The 23,630-nt window shown below is 44.0% G+C and overlaps 2 protein-coding genes and 2 pseudogenes across 2 annotated transcripts in view; 3 read left to right on the top strand and 1 right to left on the bottom strand.

Annotated features, from left to right (window-relative positions):
• Positions 1-1,133: 1,133 nt before the first annotated feature.
• LOC135707626 (uncharacterized) lies at positions 1,134-3,077 on the top strand. The gene is made up of 4 exons (XM_065229488.1): positions 1,134-2,187; positions 2,247-2,442; positions 2,507-2,922; positions 2,979-3,077. Exons 1-4 carry the CDS (start codon positions 1,162-1,164, stop codon positions 3,075-3,077), a joined length of 1,737 nt encoding a protein of 578 aa, XP_065085560.1. The 5' UTR covers positions 1,134-1,161.
• A 5,210-nt stretch (positions 3,078-8,287) lies between these two features.
• On the top strand, positions 8,288-13,043 carry LOC135707595 (uncharacterized; annotated as a pseudogene).
• Positions 13,044-15,147: 2,104 nt separating this feature from the next.
• Positions 15,148-23,630, top strand: part of LOC135707581 (homeobox protein vnd-like) — a 36,593-nt gene continuing 28,110 nt past the window's right edge. Inside the window, exon 1 of the mRNA XM_065229455.1 lies at positions 15,148-15,579. Within this exon, the coding sequence (XP_065085527.1) occupies positions 15,446-15,579 (134 nt within the window). The 5' untranslated portion in view covers positions 15,148-15,445. The remainder of the gene's footprint in view (positions 15,580-23,630) is intronic.
• Positions 18,568-21,864, bottom strand: LOC135707593 (uncharacterized; annotated as a pseudogene).

Genomic DNA, 23,630 nt, shown 5'->3' with positions numbered 1-23,630 from the left:
TAGCCTTCGGGACTCCCTGCGGTGTGCAGGCTCTTCAAACTTTGAACTGTTTCGGAACTGACACTTTTTTTTCCGTGATAGAAAGATGGCAAATCTGGAAACAGGAAGTTGACCTTTTCCTCACTTTTCCCTATATTGTTAACAAATCTAATACCTAATGTTTGTCCCGAACTACATCAATCAAGATTGTGCGAAATCTTGTCCGTGTCATTATTTGTTTCAAATATCATAAAATCGTAATCCCATAAACATCATAAACAACCATTCCGCATCGTCGTCCTTTATTGCCGAATCTCCCTGTCTGTATAGGAGCTAGATCATCATTACAAACTCCCTCATGGTGTGAAAAACCTCATTTAAAAGTAACTTATCACACTGATATTGTGATAACAACCCTCGTTTCTTTTTGCGTCCGCTTGCTCTGGAAGGAGCAAAGCAACCAAGCAAACGGCTTCCCTATGGCAACGGTGCAAATATTTACTTTCAGATTCCTCAAACACCCCCATTTAGCAGAGCCTGCTTGCTGTTACGCGTAATCCAATGAAATTGAAAATTAACCTCGAAATTTTTGTGATTGAATCAATTGAGGGGATTTCGACGGGCGAATCCGATATTGAGATTTAGTCTGTGTCATCACGTTGTGTGTGTGTGAGCGCTTTCAAGTAGGCGGAATATTTCACCATTGGTAAACCAGAAAATCTCCAACCCGAGCCACGTGCTCATGCTTAAGAAAGGGGAATTTAGTTGGCCGTGGTGTAATCCTTTCCCTCCCCCCCACCCGTCTCCGCGGGTGGTTTGAGTTTGATGAAAAAGGGGTGAAATTACTGTCAAAATCTGTTCTAATGAAGATTAATTATGGTTAGTTATTGAAATGCTACCCGTGACGTTTGCATTTTGATGCCTGTTGATCGAATTATTTAGAACGGCTGCATTCAGGTAAAATAGTTTCAAAATAAACAATGCAACAGATGTTTGAAGGAAATAAGCAAACTCAACAGTTGCAAACAGTTTTGTTTGATAACAATAAATAGCTCACTCGATCATCATGGCGACCGTGTGCCACGCCATGGTAACGGTTTCCTACGCCAGCTTTGTTACGACGAGCCAAACATTATTCGGAAAATTTTCACCGCCGTAATCGGAAGGAACCAGCGGAACATCATGAACATCGCCACCAAAACCGGTCTAATCGCGAGCCCTCGGAAGCACATCGTCCGCCCGAAGAAAGAATTCGACCCGGCCATCCTGGCACCGTGTGCGATCACCCGTCAAGTGCCCCTAGCGCTGCGCCCCTTCGGTGGACTGTACAATCCGTATTCCAAAGGTTGCTCCGTTCTGTGCAATCACCCGGCCGCCCAGGAGGTCAAGAATGTAGTGCGGCTAGCTAAGGACGCTTGGATTACCGAGGCCCGTACGAACGAAAAGCTGGGCCGTAAAGGCGAAGCCAAGCGTCTCTTGTCGAAGGATTCCGATCTACCGGAGCACGTGCCGGAGGAATTTTTCCGCCGGTACACCGATACCGATTCCCGGCCGTTGACTCCGACTCCGACAGTAGCTAGCGGACGAACCCGGGCGAGCGTGGGCGGATCCCACCTGACACGGCGCTGTGTCACACCGGAACCACAAACCCAAAACCAGCAGGAACGGAAGCAACTGATTCTGGATCTACGGCGTAGCCATAGCCAGGAGACTCTGTACTGGAATGCTTCGTCGGAATTGTCCCCGAGTCAGCTGCAGGATCCTTCCTGGATGCAGCATCACAGCCAGATACCTCAGACGGTTGACGAGGAGCGTGTTCTTGGGGAAGGCGCGGAATCGGACAAAGAGGGCGGTAAACCCACTCCGATGACCTGTATCAATGCGATGGAGGATGGCGAGGAGGATCCCCCGCGGAGGCGCGGCAAGCGAAGGAAGAAGTCCAAGCAGTTGACGCAGACGATTAGCTTCACGCCTAATCAAGATCCGGAGACCCAGGTTGCCACGATCGACCCGGATTCACCGAATTACTCGGCTCGACCTTCGCTGGTGCCAAACGGGAGGAGCCTCCTGAGTTCGACCGAGACGCCTCCGAGGGTTAGCGTTGAGGAACCGGTGGAGTATCTGGAGAGCTTCCTGGACGAGGAAGCACTATGTCTGCTGCGGCGTGGCTTGAACATCGACATTGTGGAAGCGGTCTTCGAGCGATACGTAAGTACCGTGATTCAATTTTGAATGGGCAACATTTTCTCAAACTCTAATTCCGTCAGCGATCCCGCACCATGCAAGAAGCCTTCCGCACCGCCACACTGGATAAGCTGAACTTCCAGACCAGAGCCGTTCGGCAGCTGGAGGAAACCCTGGACATTCACGATATCGATCATGAAAAATGGATCGATCTTCCCCGGAAGTATTCGAGATCTTCCGCTCGATTCGAACTTCCAATGGATACGAGAACTCTATCAGGTAGGCTGGCAGCGGTAGTTTCCATGGTAACGGTTCAAACTCAAATGTCCTACCTTTTTTCCAGTAATGACTCCCATCGAATACCTAAAGCGCCACGTAGTCCTCGGTGACGATCGGAAGAAGCTCTATCATCGGATCTTTGTGCGCAATCTTCCGAAGGACGACGGGAGATCCGTACAGGAATCGAACGATTCCGACTCCATTCCGGAAACGGAGGTGCCCGTACAGGTGGAAAGCTACCGGAATCTTCTGGCCGACGTGACGCGGTTGATTCCGATGGCCAACTTTGACAAGGCGATGCACGAGGCTTTGGGCTTCCATGGCACGTCGGATAAGATCTACGAGATTCGGGATCTGCTGGAGTTGAACTACGAGTACTATCAGGAGATTCCGATTGATTTCCGATCGTGGTGTGGGATAGTGGCGTTTGCCGAGCGGTATATCATAACTCAGGATCGAGAGGTGGATCCTTGCAATGAGGTATGGAGAGGTGATTTTGAATGACTTGTTTTTGAATGTATTTTTTTTTTTGCTAGCTGGAACAGGTGGACTTTGAATCGCTCGAACGTTGTATCCGTTCCGCTAAGCCGTCGGAAAATTTGTGCAAGGTTCTACATATTATCAAAAGCAATTGAGGACGAAGATGAAGATTTTTTCTTAACTGGAATACAGGGAATCACTGCGCCAATTTATTTTTCACGTGTTGTGTTAGTATTTAAACGAAATAAATCTATACGAATTTCCATAGCCTACTGGTAGTCATTTGCATGACATCCTTTGACTCCGTTTGATTGCTATCACCGTTGGCCGTAAACACAAAAAATTCCATTGTAGTCATCAGAGAGTCACTCAATTACGAACAAAGTAACCACAGCACTTTGATGGAACGCGATTTCCCGTCCACCACTCGTGTAATCAAATTGAATGTACTCGTCCTTGGTCTAATGAGCGAAGTCCTTGATTGCGAGCTCTTTTATGACCAACCGAGGGATACAATCAAAGATCAAAAAAAAAACAATGAAACATCCTTATCGCATGTCATGTGTGCATTGAAGTGAAACTCATGGCCTTCTGTATTTATGTAGAAAGCTTCCTTATCTCGATGATTCAATCTCAGTTGGCGGTGCAGGGCCTAGGTATTGCTCAATGCTCTTATAGCTTCTCAGGGTCGTCTACTACTAATGCAACCACAGAGAGTGACGCAGTGTAATCGAAAATGTTATTAAATTTCCTTTTGCTCTTGCTCCTTTCCCCGCTATAGGATCACAGGATGTTAGCCGCTTTGTAATAAAAACGTTAATGGAGTTCCATAACATCGTTCGGTTGGTCCTCGGAGTCCTTCGAACCGGTTTTCTGTACGTCCATGTTGAGGAAAGGTGATTATCATAAATGGAATCGAAATGTGAGTACAGAAAAAAAAACCGTAACAACAAGCTTCTACTTATGCTGCCAGGAGAAAATCGCTCAGAACATTGTTGTGAAGGAACGAAAAAAAAAACACAAACATTCACCCTTCATCAAGCGGAAAGAGCTCGCAACGACGGGTGGAAAATCATTTCCTCCTATTCTCTTTCATGCTCTCATACCCGCAATTCGAAGCACCAATACCAGCGGAGAGCAGCTGAAGAGAGTAGGTACTCTATGCGCGTAAATTACGACGGGGGCAAAAGAAGAGTGGGTTGTAAGTGCCTCTCATCGTGCTAGCCCCAGTCTGTTGCAGCAGCTCTCTGTCTCTATATACACATGCATATATGTATACACTTGAGTGCCGAGCGTTGTGTGAGAAGAAGAAGAGAGCACTCAACGAGATCCAAGCGCCGCACGTCCCATCTCATGATGATCCTTTGGCTGGAAACAGTGGGAAAGTAAATCGAATTTGATGGTCAAACTATTGAAGCTCAATTGTTTATAAAACTGTTAAATTGTAATTAGACTGATATACACGGAACGAAAATCAATTATTTTATTCATGGGTTTAACTTATTCATTTTTGCCAAAACATCAGCCTTATACATTCCATAAGACAAACCAAGAATGCATAAAAGGTATGTGTGACCGCTTATACATTTCATTTGACACATGATGTTCATTAACTTTTTGCAAGGTGTCTGCTTATTAGTTGACTTATACATTTAATGAATAATCAGCAATATAGAAATTTACCAAAAGGTATAAGGAGATTTCTATCCGTGTATGTTTCTGTAATACGTCAAAAAAATTTGTTGTGTACATATTATACCCATTTAAACACATTTTAGGTCATTCGTGACTCCTTCGGGTGACGTCGTGACCTTAAGCGTGAGAAGCATGGATGCTAACCACTACACCGGGCCCGTCCTCACACCACAAACATTATATTACCAACATGATCTGTAACCAGTGGTTCCAAATAGTTACTTGTAGGCTCCTCCACAAGTTTCCTCATCCCAAATGGCCCTCCTGTCAGAGTAAGACAGGATTCCCAAATCCCATTAAAATACTGGACAGCCTTACTGGTGGCCGAAATTCCTAGCTGTCATTGTGATGCGCAGAGCCAAACTGCCTATTCAAAAAGCACCCGTTACGCATTTCACCTTTGTCGTTTATTGACAGCGGTTTAAGCCCGGACTCCAACCGGTTTAGTACTAATCGACGTCCTGGTCGAAATGGTTGCCAACTGTTACGAATTCCGGTCCACAAACTTCGGGTCTTCCAATTATAGAAGTAAAAAAAAAAATATAATAGATGATCCATAGTAACCGTAGCTCTTTTTTTTTTTGCGCTGACCACTGAAGAGAGTGGAAGTGAGCGTTGGGTATAAAATTAATTAATTAAAGCTTTGTAAGATAAGATAGTGAAGTGCTTCTTGTGAGTGTGTAGTAAGTCTCGAACACGTTATAAGTAGGCTGTGTTTGGTGAACAGCGTTAAAAAACGGTTAGAAAGTACGTTCCAGAATGTTAAATTAAAAGCTAACTAGTTGTGTGTTAGTTTCACAATAGGATTATCTTCCGAACGTTTAAGCCGAGGGGGACGACTCTATCTACGATGCAGAAAAGATTGTGTTTTGCTGTAGCTAGCCGCACGCACGCTGAGTAAATAGATAGAAGGAAGATTTATGTCGATTTTAAAGATTTCCTGCAAAAAGATGAAGCACGATGCAAGTAGATGCGAGAATTGAAAGATGATTTTTCGAGGATTGATTCGCTAGTGTGAGATTTTTTGAGCATCTAGAATTGAGATTTAGATATGTCGCCCCCCTCGGTTTAAGCCGTCCATACACGGTACGAAAAGTGCGAACTTGTAAGAAAAGGTAATTTAGATAAATTGATAGTATTACAAAAGAGAGAGAGAGAGAGTGAAAGGGTGTTTGTGTGTGAGAGAGAGAAAGACGTTTTAAGAAGGTATTAAAATGTCCCGGATTAGGTCCGTAGTCGCGCCTTTTCTTTTTCCCCCCTTCGGGATCGAATCCTGCAGGATTTTCTCCACAGAAAGGCCAGCATTGCAGCATTTACATGCAGCATTGGATCTCCACAAAGGGTCGATTGTCGAGCACCGCACGGCCATTTTCAACAAGCCATCGTACCACGTGCCCAGATTCAACCAGTGGTAGCAACGAAAACGGTGTTGTGGAACCAGGCTAGGTTCCCCGGTGGTCAGACGAGACGCCCCCTGCCAGCTGGGTTCAAACTGTTGCCGCCAGTCCCACGGTATGCACCAGCCGTTCACCTTCACTGATTGAACCGACCCCGGATCGGCGAAGGCCCGTAGGCCCGTAGTTCATCGTCATCAAAAACAAGCGCAAGTACACCTGAATGTCTCTCTCTAAAAACTCTCTCTAGAGCCCATTGTGGGCCGAATAAATCAAGCATGTAAACCTATTTGTCGGCTACTATTACTTCAGGAAGCACTCCCCACGTTCCTTCTTTCTTTGTTCTCGATTCTCGTGCCCAAAAAGGGGTGTACAAGCCTCGCTCTTTTTGGTCCGCATGTAGAACCGCTACTTTGGATCATCTCCACCTAGTTTCTAAAAATTGATTGGTTGCTATTCGTTCAGGAGCTGTTCACCGACAATTGTGTGGCTCCTGCCAAGGTAGGTAAGTGACTTGGGTTGAAGTTGCATAAAAGTGTTCAAGAATAAGCGACCTCGTGCTCTGGGAATATCTTTCTAAGAGAATTCCCTTCGGAGCAGCCTGGGAGGTAACAGATCCACTTTTTCGTTTGAGGACACGATTTGAACCTTTGAGCACTCGCATTGTTGTACCTTGTACAACACTTGTGGTTTTTCCGTTACCATTTTATTGCAAAATCACCTATCGATGTCAAATCAACTTGTATTTCTCAAGAAACTTGTTTTGAACAAAATAACGTAATTTTTGTTTAAAGTAATACCCTAAATAGCGTTGTAAAATAGGACATTGTGAATCCAATCCACGTAAATGGAACACGTAAAGGTTGAACACGGAAAAATCCGGACACATTAAAAACGCTGCCATTAAGGCATTTTTTGACTAAAATTTTTCATAATTTCACTGAATCAAGCTAAGGGTGTGCAGAATCACAGTACACGCTAACTTCTGCTTACTCACCAGGTGAGTCGATCGTACTCGCTTTCGTCTGATGTATCGAGTTGTCAAAAATTGAGCCACTCAGTCAGCAACATCCTGGACTTGGAAAAAATGCCAGTCATGTCGGAGAAAACCTCATACGAAATGTTACTCCAAACCGGCTGAAATGCCTTCAGGTAAGTACGAATTGCTTAGGGAAACGTTTCATTTCTGCTCCATTTTCTGCTCCAGTAGAATGAATCCGGAGCAGGTAATTTCCATTTCCTTGAATAAAAATCAAAACAAAAACCCTCTCCACAACTGAAAATACCACCGAGTGGATTTGACTCAGTCTAGGTGAGAACGTCATTTACTCATAAGTGAGTCAACAACTCAATTTTGAGTAGCCCTACTTGCCGCTGAGATGAGTACATTCGACTCAATTTTAAGTTGACCAGAATAAGCGTGTAAGCATTGCTTGTCAGGATAAGTTCCTTTGTTTACACGATGGCTTCACCGTAGCAAGCACGTCGTGATTCGATCCTGCACGCTCGAAACGAAAATCCCGGCCTATCCGCTCCTGGCAGTTTTCGATCAAACTCCTGGGCAGTAATTTTTGTTACCAGTTTAATATGCGTACCAGTCTACAGCTGTCTACCAGCCACTGAGCAAGATGTGCCATTTTATTCAATCAACAAAGTGAACTCGATGTGTGCGCATCATTATCGAGAATAACCCGAATTTCCTGTTTTATATAAAACACTTGACCATTTATTTCACTGGAACCTGATCCCAAGAGGTTATGGGCCCAGTTGTCGTGGAAAGTGCATGAGTTTTGTCGTCGCGAGAGTGAATTAAGTGGATTTATTTTTCCGTGCGGTAATCGTGTGAAATCGTGTTGGAAAGACATGAAAGTGTGTTGGATGCTGTGACAAAACCGAAGTCAGAAAACGCTGATGCGGCCTGGGTCATTAAAGATGGTAAGACGCAGGCGTTGTTCAGTTTGGCACTGAAAAAGAAGGAGGGGAACTTCCGGCGTGATTGTTGAAAGATGGCACAGGATCGTGCGGAGAAGGAGAATTCTCAGCAAGCAAATATCGCTGTTAAATCGGAGTTGTGTCTTGCTGCTGGAGTACCTGGAGAAGCTGATGTGTAGTACCTTGACTCAGGGGCAACTTCCCACATGACGAACAACTCCACAATTCTGGAAGAGCTGGATGATTCGAAAGCGACGACCATTAGTCTGGCTGATGGTTAATCCATCATGTCGCTTGATGTTGGTTCTGGGCGGCTTGTTTCTGTGAATGGAAAAGGCGGTCAAATGAACGTGATGTTGGAGAATGTGTTCCACGTGCCGGTGAGCATAATAACCAACTTGGGGTTTCGAGTGTTGTTTGACAAGTCGGAGTGCAAAGTGCTGAATGGAGAAGAAGCTGTCTTGGTGGGTCAACGGAAAGGAGGTCTGTACCATCTGAAGCAATTGCCAGAACGGGAGTTCTTGGCAGACCCAGAGCACGGTGAACTGTGCCAGCACTTGTGGCATCGTAAGTTCGGACACAGAGATGCACAAGCGGTGCTGATCTTCCCTGGGACACGGGTTGAAGGTAGACTCTTGTGAAGTGCAATCGATTTGAGGTTGCTGCTGTGAGGGGAAGATGTCGAGGAGGGGTTCTTTTCCGAAGGCGTCTACTACAAGATCGACTGCTGTTGGAGACCAGATTCATGTCAACCTGGGAGCTCCGATGCGAGGTCCGATGTAAGTAGCAACACCCAGAGGCAATCGTTTCTACATTGCATTGGTGGATAACTTGTAAGTTGCGGCTTACCTGCCAGCCTATAGCTGGTACTATTTACCCCGGCGGGTCGGCCTCGAGCAAGGGTACTTCCTCCAAAGACGTTCAGATTTGGGTGAAACAAAACAACAATAAGAAAATGCAATTTTCGACGCCTACACTGATAGAACTGCAAAGATTTTACTTATATGATTTCACACATAACATTCATAAAACGATCCACACATAAATTTTAAAAATAACACATGAACTTCATGTGTTTTATATATGCCAACTATGTGTATCCCAAATTAACGTCATGTGTAATGGCATATAACAAAAAATGTGTGTGCACACATAAAACCAATATGGTGTATTTCAAAATGAAGACAAAACACTGTTTTTAAAATGTTGAGGATGCATGTTCGGATTTTCCAGAGGATCAATTGCATATTTTTGAAGGTAAATACGAGGAAACATTCTTGAAACGTATGTATAATTATAATATTTCAAGGAGCAGCTGAAATCTAGACGGCGGGAAATGTAGGTGCTGCCCGGTCAAAACATGGAACCGAAGCACTGCAGCAAAACGCACCAGAAACGGATCGATGGCGAACAGTACAAATGGAATGGGAATCAACAAGCCGTATGTTTTATTTGTCCCCACATCATCAGCGGCGTGCGATCGGTATACTTCTATCTGAAAAGTGCAGGTGCTGAAATAGGACATCACTGAAAACGCTAAGCTAGTATCATCCGGAGAGTTTGGAAATGCTGCAAAACCAACTCGGCAATGCCCGAACACAAAAGCATCCGCTGTAAAGGAGCTCGGATACTTTCCATGAGCGATAATGTTTTCATTGCGGTGAGCATTGTGGTGTATTGATTGATTAGCTGTAACGATCAAGAGAAAATAAATGTTAATGTTTTAAATTTCCTGTTCAAAAATAAAATCCAAATATTTCAAAATAATCGACAGTAAAAAGTATGAATAGACAATTTAAATCCATCTTTGACTAGCCATAATGTTTATGTGTGACCACACATAAAATTCAATGAATGTCGATTGAAAGCAATTTATATGTCTCACACATAAATTTTATTTGTGCAATCACATTACAAAAATCTATGTGTGTGGCACATAAACGAAATATGCACAATTTTATCAGTGTACTTTTATTGTCTAACCTGACCTTCCCTTTTCCTCCTCGCTATCCTCGGTATCTCGGTGGGGCCTTTTGATGGTAGCGGCAGTGGATTCTGTTCACATCGGCTCCAGACACGGTCTGTGCCGAGCGTATCTTCTTCTTCACTTTTGGCTGACAGCAGCGGTCCTTTACTTTTAGCGGAGGGGATGAGCGAGGCTCCTTTTTCGGGACCCCCCGGCGACGTTGGTGACGAATAACCGGATTACCTACTCGCCGTAGGCAATCCCTTCAGACACCGCAGTGTTTCTGCCCAGGCGGACTCACCTCTGGGAATGCCTGCTTCCTTCGTCCTGCTTGACGATTACCTGCGATGGCGAGACTGGCTGTATTGGCACTCAGGACGGCGGGTGTTTACCGAACCCTTATGGTTAGCCGGGAAAGCGAAAGACTCCTTCACCCTTAGCTTCCCAATGGCGGCAATCCAACACCCTTAACTATGCCCAGTTCACAATCCACGGGTCGGCACTTTTCGGGGGAACTTCACTATCACACAGCCAACGATGCTGGGGATGATACGTCCAGCTGACGCACGCCACGAAAACCGCAATCACCGACAATAACAAAATCACCATCGTTCTCCTGCAACCGCGCTCGACTGTTATGCTAATTTATGCTTTCACCTTATTTTGCAGCGGGAGGAGAAACGGGACCTAACTTCATTACAAACGCGAAACAATTTAAACGATAATTTTTTCCCTACATTCCAGAACACCTAAGATAATTATTTGAATAAAATTAAAGACAAAAACTACGATTAAAAATATACATTAAAACACTTGTTAAAACAACACTGGTGATGAGCGTGCGACCAAAATAAAAACATATGAGATGGAATAACTAGGTAGGTGACTTTTCTTACACATTTCCTGTCAGTTGGTGAAAGGTCATTTTTGGATTCAGCTGCTGCACGGGTTAGTTGAACAATGATTAGCTGCGGCGTGGGTGATTTGCCCGTGAACTAATATCGGCGGATTTTCACATTTATGGCGATCCTGCCAGGAGACGAACCTGGAATCTTGGAGACCATAGGTAATAAAGGGCAAATCACCCACTTGCAAGGGAAATTGGAAATCGGAACGCGACCGGGACGGCCGTTCTGAGAAAACGAGTGAGGACGGATTTGCAAAAACAGGCAACAGGATAAGAACGCGACCGGGACGGCCGTTCTGAATGCGAGTGAGCACGGATTTGCAAAAATCGTCTCCTCGCCGTGGCAAAACCACAAGATAATAACGCGACCGGGACGGCCGTTCTGAGAAAACGAGTGAGGACGAATTTTCACAGGTGTGACGCCGGTCAAGCCCAGCAAAAAGAAGAAATCGGAAAAGAAACGGATTGCTCTGGTCAGGCACAGACGAGGATGCAAAAATGAAAACACTAGATTCTCGGAAATTTGCATCCTCTATCCCCAGATTCCGGTCCAGTATCTGTGGGATTTGTTCGAGAACTACAACGGGCACGGTGATTGGACAGCAAATCTTTTGCTAGAAGAGCAAAATACATACGAATTCGAGACAGCGGATAATTTGGAAGCCAGTGCGCTTGGCGGCCTACTCGGGTTTGAATGTGATTGCAATGAAACAATGGTATCGCAAGTGCCTTTTGGTGATCCCTCCGGTAGTGGTGGTGGTGGAGGGGGTTACGAAATCGATCGGTCTACCGTCAGCTCGAAATCACCCCAGAACACAACGAAAAGAAAAGACAAAGCGGAAGATTTGCAAAACGATCCCGAAGTGCTGGAAGTGACGTTAGGAATTAATCTCATACGCCAGCTACACGCCACTTTCAAGGATTCTCCTTAGACGAACTAACCAATGAATGAACAAAGGTTTTCATGGCTACCGAAATGGCAGAACAGTTGTATTTTCCGTTCTTGGATTCCATGTATAGCTTCAGGGGGAAAACAAGATTTTATGAAAAAAGATGCTCGATTGGCACAGCAAATGGAAGCGAAGGAAAAGTATCCCGTTTTGTTCAGAAAAACCATCGAGGATTCCCCCAACCTGAACGACATTATGGAAATGGAGTACGCCCTACCGGCGTACCGAAGCGAAATCAACGGCTGGGCTAAGCAAGCTCCGCAAGATCTGTCCTCGCATATGACTCGTCAAAAGCTAGCCGAAATGTATCCTATCATTGACGAGAAAGTTCTGGTAGAAATCCGACATGCCCACAAATTCAGCGACACTATAACCATAGAGGTAACTCTAAGACTAGAAGGTCCCGAAATAACGTGCTCAACTTTTTGGCTCAGCTCTGGTACTCTGTTCGGTCCCAAGCTATCGATTCACCCCTCGAAACATAGAAAAAAAACAATAACCCCTCATTTTATCTGTCAAACTTTCATAGCGAATCAAAACAAACATTGCGTAGTACTAGAATTTCAACTAGAATGGGGTACGTTAATCGTTTGCTTGGGACCAATAGGCTAGTCAAGAAGTGAGCCAATTTAAAATCGTTAGTTTCGTATTGATTGTTGCTATAACCGTCCTAAACAAGTCCATTCCGGAAGAGCTGAGAAACCAAATCGCCCGCGAACGGGAAGCCCTTATGAAGCGAGCAGAAGCCGAAAAATAGAAACCACTTCCTTCGTCCTCAACATCGCCGCCTCCAACGGTCGAGCAGGTACCGTCATCCAGCGAAGACGACATCACCTGAAAACGGCCGAAGAATACCGCAATATGTCCCAGGACCACCAGGAACTGAAAAACGAATGCCACGAGAAGGCACGGAATGCCATTCAGCGAGGCATGGCCGGGGTGGCCGAGTACTATGTCCAGGTTGCCTGGCTTCATCGAACCAAAATCGTTATGTACAGCAGTAAGGCCTCGAATGCCATCATGGAGGTGCAAAAGCTGACGCTGAACAATGTGGACGCGTTGGATTTGCACTATCTACACTCGGAGGAAGCGCTGCAGTGTTTAGAGATTTTCCTAACAGAGCACACCAGAAAGCTGACCCACCGGACGCAGCAGTTCAAAGAACTGTTCATCATTACAGGACGCGAGTTGCACTCGGCGGATGGCATACCGATCATCAAGCACCGGGTGAAGGCTATGCTGCGGGACCTGGGATTGAGGTAACAGGAAGCGATGGATCAAGATTCAGTAATGCATTATCATTAATTATTGTTTAAAAATACTTTTTATAACTTTTATACCAAAGGAGAGGGAAGATATGAGATGGATAATAAATAGGTAGGTCATGACATTTCTTACACATTTCCTGTCAGTTGGTGAAAGGTCATTTTTGGATTCAGCTGCTGCACGGGTAAGTTGAACAATAAATAGCTGCGCCGTGGGTGATTTGCCCGTAACTTATATCGGCGGATTTTCAAAAAACAAATCATGACAGACAAGACACACGCTTATGCCAAACACGTTAAAAGGGTGGTAAATAATTGTCACCCTTGACGAGGGTTACAGACTGCAGCCGTTACTCCGTCGTATACCCGCTCCAGAGGAAGTCCGAAGCTGATGAGAAAATCTGTGAGTATTGCGCTTTAGGGTTGATGCATATATTATGTCACGCTCTAAGAAGGGAGGGGGGGGGGTCTAAGATTTTGTGACAATCAATGCATTAGGTATAGGGGGGAGGGGGTAATTTTTTGCTCGATTTAGCGTGACATAATTAATGCATGGGCCCACCGTATTCGCCACAACATAACGCTGTGGTAGAGCACAAGAACAGATACCTTGTAAAGATGATGCGATGTATGCTATCGGAAGCGGAACTTTATAAGCACTTCTGGGGTGAAGCTATTTGCACAGAAAATTATTTGCAGAATCGTTTACCGTCGTCTTCGATCGATCGAACCCCATATGAATTGTGGTGCGGGAAGAAACCATCGGTTGCGCATCTCAGGATTTTTGGTTCAGAAGCGTATGTCCATGTTCCGAAGGAAAAGCGGCGTAAGCTTATCATGAAGGCCGAAATGCTGGTATTTGTTGGGTATGAAGAAGGGCGGAAGGCACAATCAGCAGAGACGCAAAGTTTCTTGAGCTGTGCACCGTGAAGGAGGCTGTCCATCGGGAACCTGGGCTGATTGTTTGTATGTGATTAGTGATTAGACCATAAACTTGTCACCTACAGAAAATCAGCTGAAAACAACCGATAATGCGGAAGAAAACCGGAGGATACCTGTATGCCTAAATCCTATATGTACGTACAGCAAAACAGCCCACACCGATCTCACTGTGCCACCCGAGAAGTGGGCCCATCCTCATCGAGTTTGAGTGCGTGCACACATAAGCGCGAGCATAAACATCATCAGCTATGCGGCGACTATAGCAAAGTGGCTCCTGTCGACGTCCGTAGTCTCCCTCACTCCCAGCCCGACACCGGCTTTTGCCTCTTCGGATGGCACTCGAAAAGGTGCGCACACTTTCCGTCTGTCCCGCACGACGAACGGCACTCACGGACGGCGATGGTGTCGGTGGTGCGGTCGTGCCACCATGGTTACGACGGTAGTGTGAGAAAGAAAATGGATGAGAGTTGCGAAGCCACGCCTACTGCTGCTGCTGCTGCTGCTACTGCTGGTGTTCGCTTGTCGATGAGGCGCTTCCGATTGGCCCACTTCAAGCAGCTGGCTGATGGGCTGAATATGCTCTTCGCTTGAGGAGATCCTTTCGTGTTTTCCTTTTTGTCTGGCACTTCGTCGTGCGCGCTGTCGTCGTTGTAAATTGTCTCGTCGAGAGTGCTCTTCACTCGTCATACATTCTCATAAATAGGTTTCGTCGGTTATGCTGAGCGGAAGTCAGGAGGTGGAGGACGGGTAGTGGTTGCTTGACTTGACAAGAGTGCGCATAATAATGTGGCATGGAAAGGGACGGACGGATGCGATTTGCTTCGCGTGCGATAGAGCGAGATGCAGCGAGGGGAAGCTTGACTGGCAGCACCCCGAAAAAGGATACAAACACAAGAACTCAGCTCTCGTCTCGTCGAGAGTCGAGTGGCTCGCAAGGCCCGGCGTGGAGTGCCCACTTACCTTCAAGTGAAAACATAATTTAGTTACAGTCAAGAACTAGCTATCAACGGCTGAAGAGTGTGAATATGCGCGCTTAGCACTTGGATAATAATAACATTATTGTTTGATTAGGGCGATTGCAGGCGGAAGACCATATCTTCCCGTATCGGAAAGTGATCAGTGAGTGTGGTGTTTGTGTCAGGCAACAACCGGAAACGTGCAAGTTCGACGAGATTCAAAAATTTACCGCAAAATAAACAAGTGATTGTGTGAAGTGACCGAAGGTGAATTCCGCCGTCAACCTGAAGAATATTTTCCTGTGTTACCCGTCCCGGAAAAATCGGTTCAAAGTGGCCGCGGAAAAGAAGGAAGCTGGTGGTCCTCGTGCCAGCAGCCCACAGAAAACTCCGCCGTCTAATACGCGGCGGACTTCAGTATCGTCGCCAGCGCCACCAGCCCGGCGTTGCTCGCCCACGCCTCCACCTCGGACGACGAGGACTCCCGTTACTAACGGTGGTGGTCTCGGAGATATTATGACTCCGACGGCTGTCCCTACGGCCAACACGCCTCCGGGCGTCCTGAACTGGGCACCGATACTGTTTCCCTCGGCCTGGAATCCGGCGCTGCTTCCGGCACTTTATCCAGCCGCCCTGCGATCGCTTCCCGGGTAAGTGAGCTTCCGGCTTGGCCACAATTAATCATAATTACAATCTATTGGACTGCGGAAAAATCTGATCACCTTTCGATCCGCACCGGTCGTTGATCAAAAGACCATAAATAACTGGATTAAAACGACGGCGGCCGGTACTCTCCGGGAGTGAGGGAAATAAGGCATTGTAGTGACTTGAACGCGCGCGACACAGTTTCCCTATTGGGTGCCGGACCGGAATCAAATGGGTCGTCATTTCTTTTTTATTACTTCCTTCCAGTGGAGGAAGATAAAATAAAATTTAGTTATGATTGTTGTTTGTCCTCGCGATGACGAGTGGAAGCCCTCCTGGGATGGTGGGGAAAATAAAAATAAAAAGGAACGAGGACAAATGCTAATCCGGTAATAGATGAGGATCGGTGAAATGAAAGCGGTGAACCCTCTGAAAGCTACCGAACATCCCGGAAGTGTCGATTGCGAGTGGATTTTATTGGCGCAGTTGGTGGGCGCATTCTGTATGATTTTTATCCATTAGGGGAATCTTTCGATCATATCGATTTAACCTTCCTAGTGCATTTTTGGCCTGGGAACACTGTTTATATTTTTCCTAATGCAAATGGATTTTCGGAGATTTTTTTATTTTAAAATTGAGAATTGTAAGTGTGCACATTTCAGGGACTTATAACGAGACATAATCATCACAGTTTCTTAAAATTAGTTAATTCCAATAGTACAAAAATTAACCTAAAATTCATTCGACTGAGCAAAGATTTATTAATTAAAATTTTTCTGAAACTTGATGCTGTGCTAAAATCAGATACATTATGATCAAATGTGATCAAGGATTGTGCAAGGATTACCAATGTCTGCAGATACTATACCGGTTGTAAAGTTCTGTCTGATGGTTTGTTACAGCAGGGTTAATCAGCTTCATTGAAGACCTTTGGAAGACAAAACGACCAGATAACCATCTGTAATCACGTGACAAGAGACTGGCAAATCCACGAACCCTCGTCCAGTCAACAAATCCTTTGATTCCCTTAGGTTGCCCCTCCCCAACCTAATACATAATATAATGTTTTAAAATATATGATTTACAGTAATTTCAATTTTGCTTGGCTGTTTTTGGCTGTTCAACGCTGTTGACGATCATCATCACAAGTGAATTAATAAATAGGAACGAACTCACCAAATGAATCCATGAGCAATGTCAACCGGATGAAATTGCATGGTGCTGCTGGTTCACCTTTCCTGCTTGAATCAGGATGATATCCAAGTCCTTGACCGCTTCCTCCACCTCGTACTGATGATACTTTTCAACTTAATTAACATGTTGCCTCTCCTTGAATACATCTTGATCCATGGTGATTCCATTTCATCAGGGAGGATTTCCTGTCTGTATCTGTGATTAAAGGTGTCTCCAGGATCAGCACTTGTGGGTCGGTTCTCCGTGACGTCGTCGCAAACCAAACAACGTCGGGGGTTCAGTGGGGGAGTTTGTTTTCGGAGCTCATTCTTGACTCTTTGCTAGAACTCTTTGTTAGCGGCTTCTGGACCGGTGTGATGGTTGGTTTTTTATGCAACCGTTGTTTCAGCTCTTTTCCATTAGATACATTATGATCAAATATATAAAAACCGAGGTTAAACATCACCAAAACTGATTGGGCTAGTCGATACAAATCTCCTGTTCTTCAATTTGGAGAACAATGCGTTATCTGGACAATACAAATCAATATTTTGTATTGCTAGCGAAACATTGTCAAACAATGCTTTCCTTCTCAATGTATGTATGAGCCCAATATTAAGGACATATATATATATATATATATAGAAACGTTGGGATATTTTCCATATGAAGATTAATGATTGCAATAAGAAAAACTTCGGTTTTGTATGATGTTCCAACATTAACGCTCATTTAATGAAATCTAATTTGGCTTTGTTTTAAAAATGTGTTCAAGATTTATAATATAACAATTAGTACTTACTGCTCATTTGACTCTGAATGAATTAACTCTAACCGAGGGTTAATAGATAATATAAATGGCAAAGTTATAAGCGTTCAAAACCTAACACCTTTTCGTGACGGTAGCAATTTTAAATTTTCGATTTACCCCCTGTACCTTCCCGTAAGACGTAGACTACGTATAGGGGTAAGACAGCTCCTAATCAAGAGCAATTTCTGAGCTGCTTTTGATACACCTCGAGTAACTCACATTGCTCAGTGAGAAAGATCACTGTCATTTGCTTTCTCACTTTTCGCATCACAGCAACATATGAAACTGCACCTTCTTTCAAAGCCGAAAAGCTGTTGTCAATCAAAACAATAATAAAAAAAAATGTTTACAGAACTCAATAGTTCAGCAAAACTCGGAGACACTTAAATTAATTGATTTGATTATCCTGCACCATCTCAGCTTAATAACCTTCGTTCAATTCTTACCAACTGTGAACGTGAACGGAACCTATTGCTGCCTAGCTGCCTTACACCAAGGGCGAATGCTTGTCCGGCTTGATATGGTGGAAAAACTCGATCTGCCTGACCAAATACTCAAAATCCGGCAAATTACGTACCCCGCACGTACTACAATACTCGTCGAAGCAATCCCGTTCCCATGGCTTGGCAAACTGCCGCTGGATGAAACTGCGAACCGAGCTCTGAATTACCACTGTGCCGTTCTACTGACGGTGGACATCCATCCTTCCTCTTTTGGTGCTTCTGCTGTGCCTTCCGGGTGATCGTGATACGATCCCGTTTCTGCGATACACCACCGTGATTTTGCTGCGGCCGTCGACGACAGTCTCCTTTACAGTAGAACACCACTACATACGTGTGTTCTTCGGTTTCTCGTTGGCTAAGTCCATAGAATTTGTTGTTCGTCTCCATCTGTTTTATGAACAGCGCGGACGATATCGAGTGATTGGTAGCGATCTTGTGATCTTGATCACGCCTCATGACGATCCTGTACTTGGTCTTAACATGACCGTGGGAATGCAAAGAGAAAGTCAACGAAGAGGATCTGTCAGCTTGATTTGTTCTCCGTCTTCCTGACCGGTTTTCACTTCGATTTCGTCCGGTTGATCGTTGATGGGTTTGAAGTCCGGACGAGGATCGCACTCACCGGAAACATTGGTAGCGGCTACTTCAACGTACTCCTCCTCTTCGGCTTCGGAAAGGGCGACGGCTACTCTGGCTGAACATTCCACGGGGGTAATGGTTGGTAGCGTTGCCGTCGGAGCTAGAATTGGGTGTTAATCGGTTGTTGCCCCACCGGAGAGATGTTTTCTAAATCGGAAACTGTAGTGGCGGATTTTATTGGAGGGGCCACGGTTGGAATATTGCTTAACATGCTATGTTTGACGAGCTGTGATCGAATCTTCACGCTGTAGCTAACTTGCATGGTGCTAACGAGAAGGGGATCGGAGTTAACTATTACCATTTTCAATGGGACTACTGTTACGACTACTGGATCAATCGATGCTGATGGGATCGTTGCATCATAGGTGAAATTCCAGATGTTTAGAAGAATAGCTGTTTGGAGAGCTTGTTTGATCAGCGATGATCCTTTTGAAGTGACCACTGGGGCTGGCTGCTGAGGAGGAAGAACAACTGCTGAAAGCTGGCTGGAACTAAGTTCTTGCTGGTTGTTGTTCTTTATTAGCGACTGTTTAACCATTTGGTCATTCGGGTTGTTTTTGATAAATTACAGTTTAAAGCTTAAAAATTAGTATTTGAATTTATCACTTCTTAACCTATTTCCGGTTGCCTTTTTGGATCTGGTCATGGTCGGGTCTTCCTTAATTGAACGTTGAGGACTGCTACAGATTTGGCAGCTTTGAGTGCTGCTTTCTTCCATTGTTTCCTTAGTATGTTGATGATACCGATGATTAGCTGGATTGACACTATGACGAGGATAAGTGAGAGCTTCCAGTTGTGGTCTTCTAGGTATCCCGTGTGGACTTCTTGATTCTCGATTATGGTTACGTCCTGATCACCGTTTTGGGTGGTATCTTTGCTGTCTGCGTTTCCCATTGTATGAGTGCTGGATGTATGGTTGTGCTATAGTTGAACCGTGGATGATTTGAATATGACTGTTGCTTGATTGCCATTTGCCGGCTTTATAAGTATTGCATTTTGCTGACAGGTCTCTTTGGTGGTGAATTTTGTTGCGTTCTTTTTGTGTTGAATCAGCATAGGTTCGATGTTGATTGTGGTTGTTTATATTAGCGTATGGATTTTACTATGCTTCAAGAACTTTATTTTTTTTTCTATGGAATTTGCATCGTCTCCTAGTATTTCATGTAAAGAGGAACCCAGGTGCGTCGATTAATATATGCTGAACGGTAATTGGTAGGTAGATAGACATAGACATATTTCCGGGTCTTCGTTTCTTGCAAGGTGGCCATGAGTTAATTTGGTATGTCCAATTCTTAGCCTTGTTATGATTCGGCTTGCATATCGATCTTTATTGTATAAGGTGCTCCATTCCGAAATGGTGTTCTTGATTTACCTGAGCTTGCTGTTGTTCATGAACCATTTGTTTTGCCAAGCTTGGTTTATATGTTCGTCAACCATTCGTTTGAAATCTGCGAATGGTGTGTAAATGTCGATTGGGGATTTGAACATAGCCCCATGTTTTGCCAGGTCGTCTGCTTTCTCGTTGCCCGTGATGTTGACGTGAGCTGAGACCCAACAAAGTTCAACGTTTCTGTGAGTTTCTTGTAGGATCGATTTGATTTTCAAAATCCATGGGTGATTACAGTTGTTGTTAGTGACAGCTTCCAGTACGCTTTTTGAGTCGCTAAATATTACATTTAGACCCGTAATTCTGCGTCTTGTTTTCTGACGCCATTACAATTCCATTGAATAATTTCGGTTGATTTTCGGTTTGCTGTTGGATCCATTCTAGTTTTTTTTTTGATCATAGTCACTTTAACGCTCTTGGTTCATTCGTGACTTGTCCGGGGGTGAGATTTGAACTCGTGACTTTGGCGTGAGAGGTATGGATGATAACCACTACGCCGGGGTCGCCCCCCCATTCTAGTTGTTTTGATGACGATTATTGGGTTTAGGGTTGCATCTTATCATCGCCACCCTCTTGAGAGCTGACATCCGATTCTGAGTTAACGTACTCAACCGTTTCACATTTTTTCATCTTATTGTTACCTTTTTTTTCCTTGGGGGAGATTCGATGGGATTGCCTTGGCTCCTGGTGTGTTTTCCTGATGGTTTGTATCCGTAGAGTTTCAGTGTGTTCTTCAGTTTGGAATAATTCTCTTTGAGAATTTCGAGCTCCTTTTCTGCCGTTTTTCTTTTTTGTTTTTCTTCTCTGTAGGCATTAACTGCCTGTTCAAACTGGTTTTGCATTTCCATGAGCTTATTTTCCATCTCCTTCATTTTTTATTCGAACTGTTTCTGCAGATCTAACCTTAGTGCTTCCGCGTAGGATTTCTTTTCTTCATTTAATTGTTTGATCTTCTCATCAAATTGTTGGGTTAATGTACTTTTAATGGAATCTGAATACGTGATTCTATTTTCGCTTTCCACTATTTTTCTAGCTTCCCAAAAGTTAAAATTTCTGTCCACTTTCACTTTGGTGACAGCTACTTCTTTCTTGAATGCTGGGCACCCTTTGAAGAATGCTCGATGAGAATCACCACAGTTAACACATATTTCTGCATTTTCACAGATTTCATGGAGTGCCTCACCGCATTTGTTACACTTTTTTTTCACTGTTACAGTTTTTTTCCGATATGCCCGAACTTATAGCACACGAAGCACCTCAAAGGGTTCGGATACCACGGTCTTGTTTCCAACAGAATGTACCCAATTTTTACTTCTTTAGGTGGAACCGTACCCTTGACAGTGAGGACCAAAATTCCAGTGGGAGTTTTGTTCTCATCGCGTCCTTTCATAATCTGCCGAACTTATTCCTGTTTTCGATAGGTCTTCGAGTAAGTCTTGGTCACTGTCAAACTTTATGTCCTGGCAAAAAACCACTACTTTGCATGAGTTAAGAGTTTTGTGCTCGTACACTTTGGTGGAAATTCCTTGAGCCAGCTTTTCGATTTTAGCCAGGTTTCTGGCCTGGCTTTCACTTTTAACGTGGACGAGAATTTTCCCGTCTTTCGTTTTTTTTTTGCGCTTGCTACTTCCCCGCAGTAAGCTTTAATTGTTTTATCGACGAGAATCGGAGAGACTCCGTGGAAGGATTTACCCTCCTCTCCCCTTTCCATAACTAAAATCTTTCCACCACCTCCACCAGAGGTTTCCCCCAGCCGGGGGAAACTAGAATTATTCATCTCGTAAATTTGAACCACTGCGTTAGGTGAACAAATTGCACATCGGGCTTATTGACACTCGCGATTTGATGACTAATCACTTTGGCCGTTCGTGTTTATTGAACACAAGCGAATTAAAAACAGCGACTGTACTGAACCGTGGTCAAGCTAATACTCCAGTTCTTGCTGGTAGTAAGTAGGGACCGGCACAGGTTCTTCCATAATATTCAAGCTATTCGAAAGCCTCAGGATACACTTGGGCTTACTTTGTTTACAAACAAAACTGATGTCTAATATGAGAAGCATATTCTAAAAGGGAGTAAACGGAGTAAGCAGAGGAAAAAAAATCGATGAACGTCGATTAAATATTGAGGTATTGAGCAACTCAGAGTAAACCTGTCTCACCCCTTGGTCTAAGTCAATTGAATTTTAACTTTTACTCGAGTCTTAGAGTACTAGAGTTGAATTAATCATTTTAAAATTTAATTCCTGAAAATTGTTGATTCGAAGAAAATTATCTGTAATTTGAAATGTTTTCACACTGCTATAAAAATCTGTAAGCTATATTCTAATGTTAAAACGACTCAAAAAAACGGGCAAAAAACTGGACAGATTTTCAGAAATTTATTTGCCGATTTGTTACTAATTATTTAATTAACCAATTTCAAGAGGCAAAGTTAGGCACAGTGTCTGTTTTCATCATTTATCATTATCACACGCAACTAATGGACCGTTTTGACATTATTCGCAGTAACGTACGAGTGAAATAAATAAATTAATTTATTCTCCATCGACGAATACGCCTTTGACATCAATGCTTTAGTTTTCAACCGAAAATTGTCAAAGTTGGAAACAATCCTCAAAAGCAAAAAAAAAATTCTTTTCGCGCAAAAATATTATTTTCAATATTGCACAACATTACGTGCTGCTTGACTGTATATTCAAGGACATCCTCTAATTGAATATACCAGTTCACTATACTTCACTGTACACGGATTTAAATCCGAAATGTAAGCTTTTGACATCACTAAAGGCTAGGTTTCTGGTCTGCCTTTTGAAGGCATAAAAAACCCTAAAACTCAAGACTTTTACTATCCTATGAACACAAAACACCAAAATTTCGCACACTCGCCACTTCTCGCGTCATCCTCAATCCGATTTATCCTTGCGATTTCAAGCCACAACATTCAAGGTGTCAGAAATACCGGGTTGCTGGGTTGGATATTTTACAAACAATCGCAGCTTGCTGTATGACCGGCACAATCGGCACACCTGCAGTACGCTCACGAAAAAGATGATCCAAGATTGGTGTGCGGAGTGACCTACCTCTTAATACAAACAAATTTTGTAAAAGAGGACATATCATTCTTGCTCTTGAAAAAAACAAAGAATTCAAATTAGCTCAACTTCAATAGGCAAATCAATTGATCAACCAAACAGCTGGACCGGTCATTCCTTTTGATTGCTAAACCAATCTAAAATCACTCACAGGTTCTGAATTCCAAGCTGAAATTACAGTATATTGAAACATAACTACATTTCCTCGCACTGAAATGTCATAATTCTCCACCACCCCAATATCATAGCATACTAAGCCTGTGTTCCAGTTGGTGAATCTTCACCTAAATCTGACAGATGAAATTTTTATGATTACTTTGCTCTTCTACCAGACTTATTTCTGACAGACAAGGAATCAATTTTGATAAACACCCTTTTAGAGAATCGGAGTGAAAATTCTCCAAATGGAACACAGCCTTAAGGTCCAAGCGCAATGACAGCGGAAGCGG

Source organism: Ochlerotatus camptorhynchus, unplaced genomic scaffold (assembly GCF_037179485.1).
Source record: "Ochlerotatus camptorhynchus isolate MF236.1 unplaced genomic scaffold, CSIRO-AGI_Acam_v1.1 ptg000314l, whole genome shotgun sequence".
Taxonomy (NCBI): domain Eukaryota; kingdom Metazoa; phylum Arthropoda; class Insecta; order Diptera; family Culicidae; genus Ochlerotatus; species Ochlerotatus camptorhynchus.
The sequence above is the reverse complement of the archived record's forward strand: the minus strand, read 5'-3'. Positions and strand labels throughout refer to the sequence as shown.

Coding starts and splice junctions, on each gene's coding strand:
- LOC135707626 (XM_065229488.1), top strand. CDS start 1,162: ATGAACATCGCCACCAAAACCGGTCTAATCGCGAGCCCTCGGAAGCAC. Junction 2,443..2,506: donor GGATACGAGAACTCTATCAG/GTAGGCTGGCAG, acceptor CCTTTTTTCCAG/TAATGACTCCCATCGAATAC. Junction 2,923..2,978: donor AGGTGGATCCTTGCAATGAG/GTATGGAGAGGT, acceptor TTTTTTTGCTAG/CTGGAACAGGTGGACTTTGA.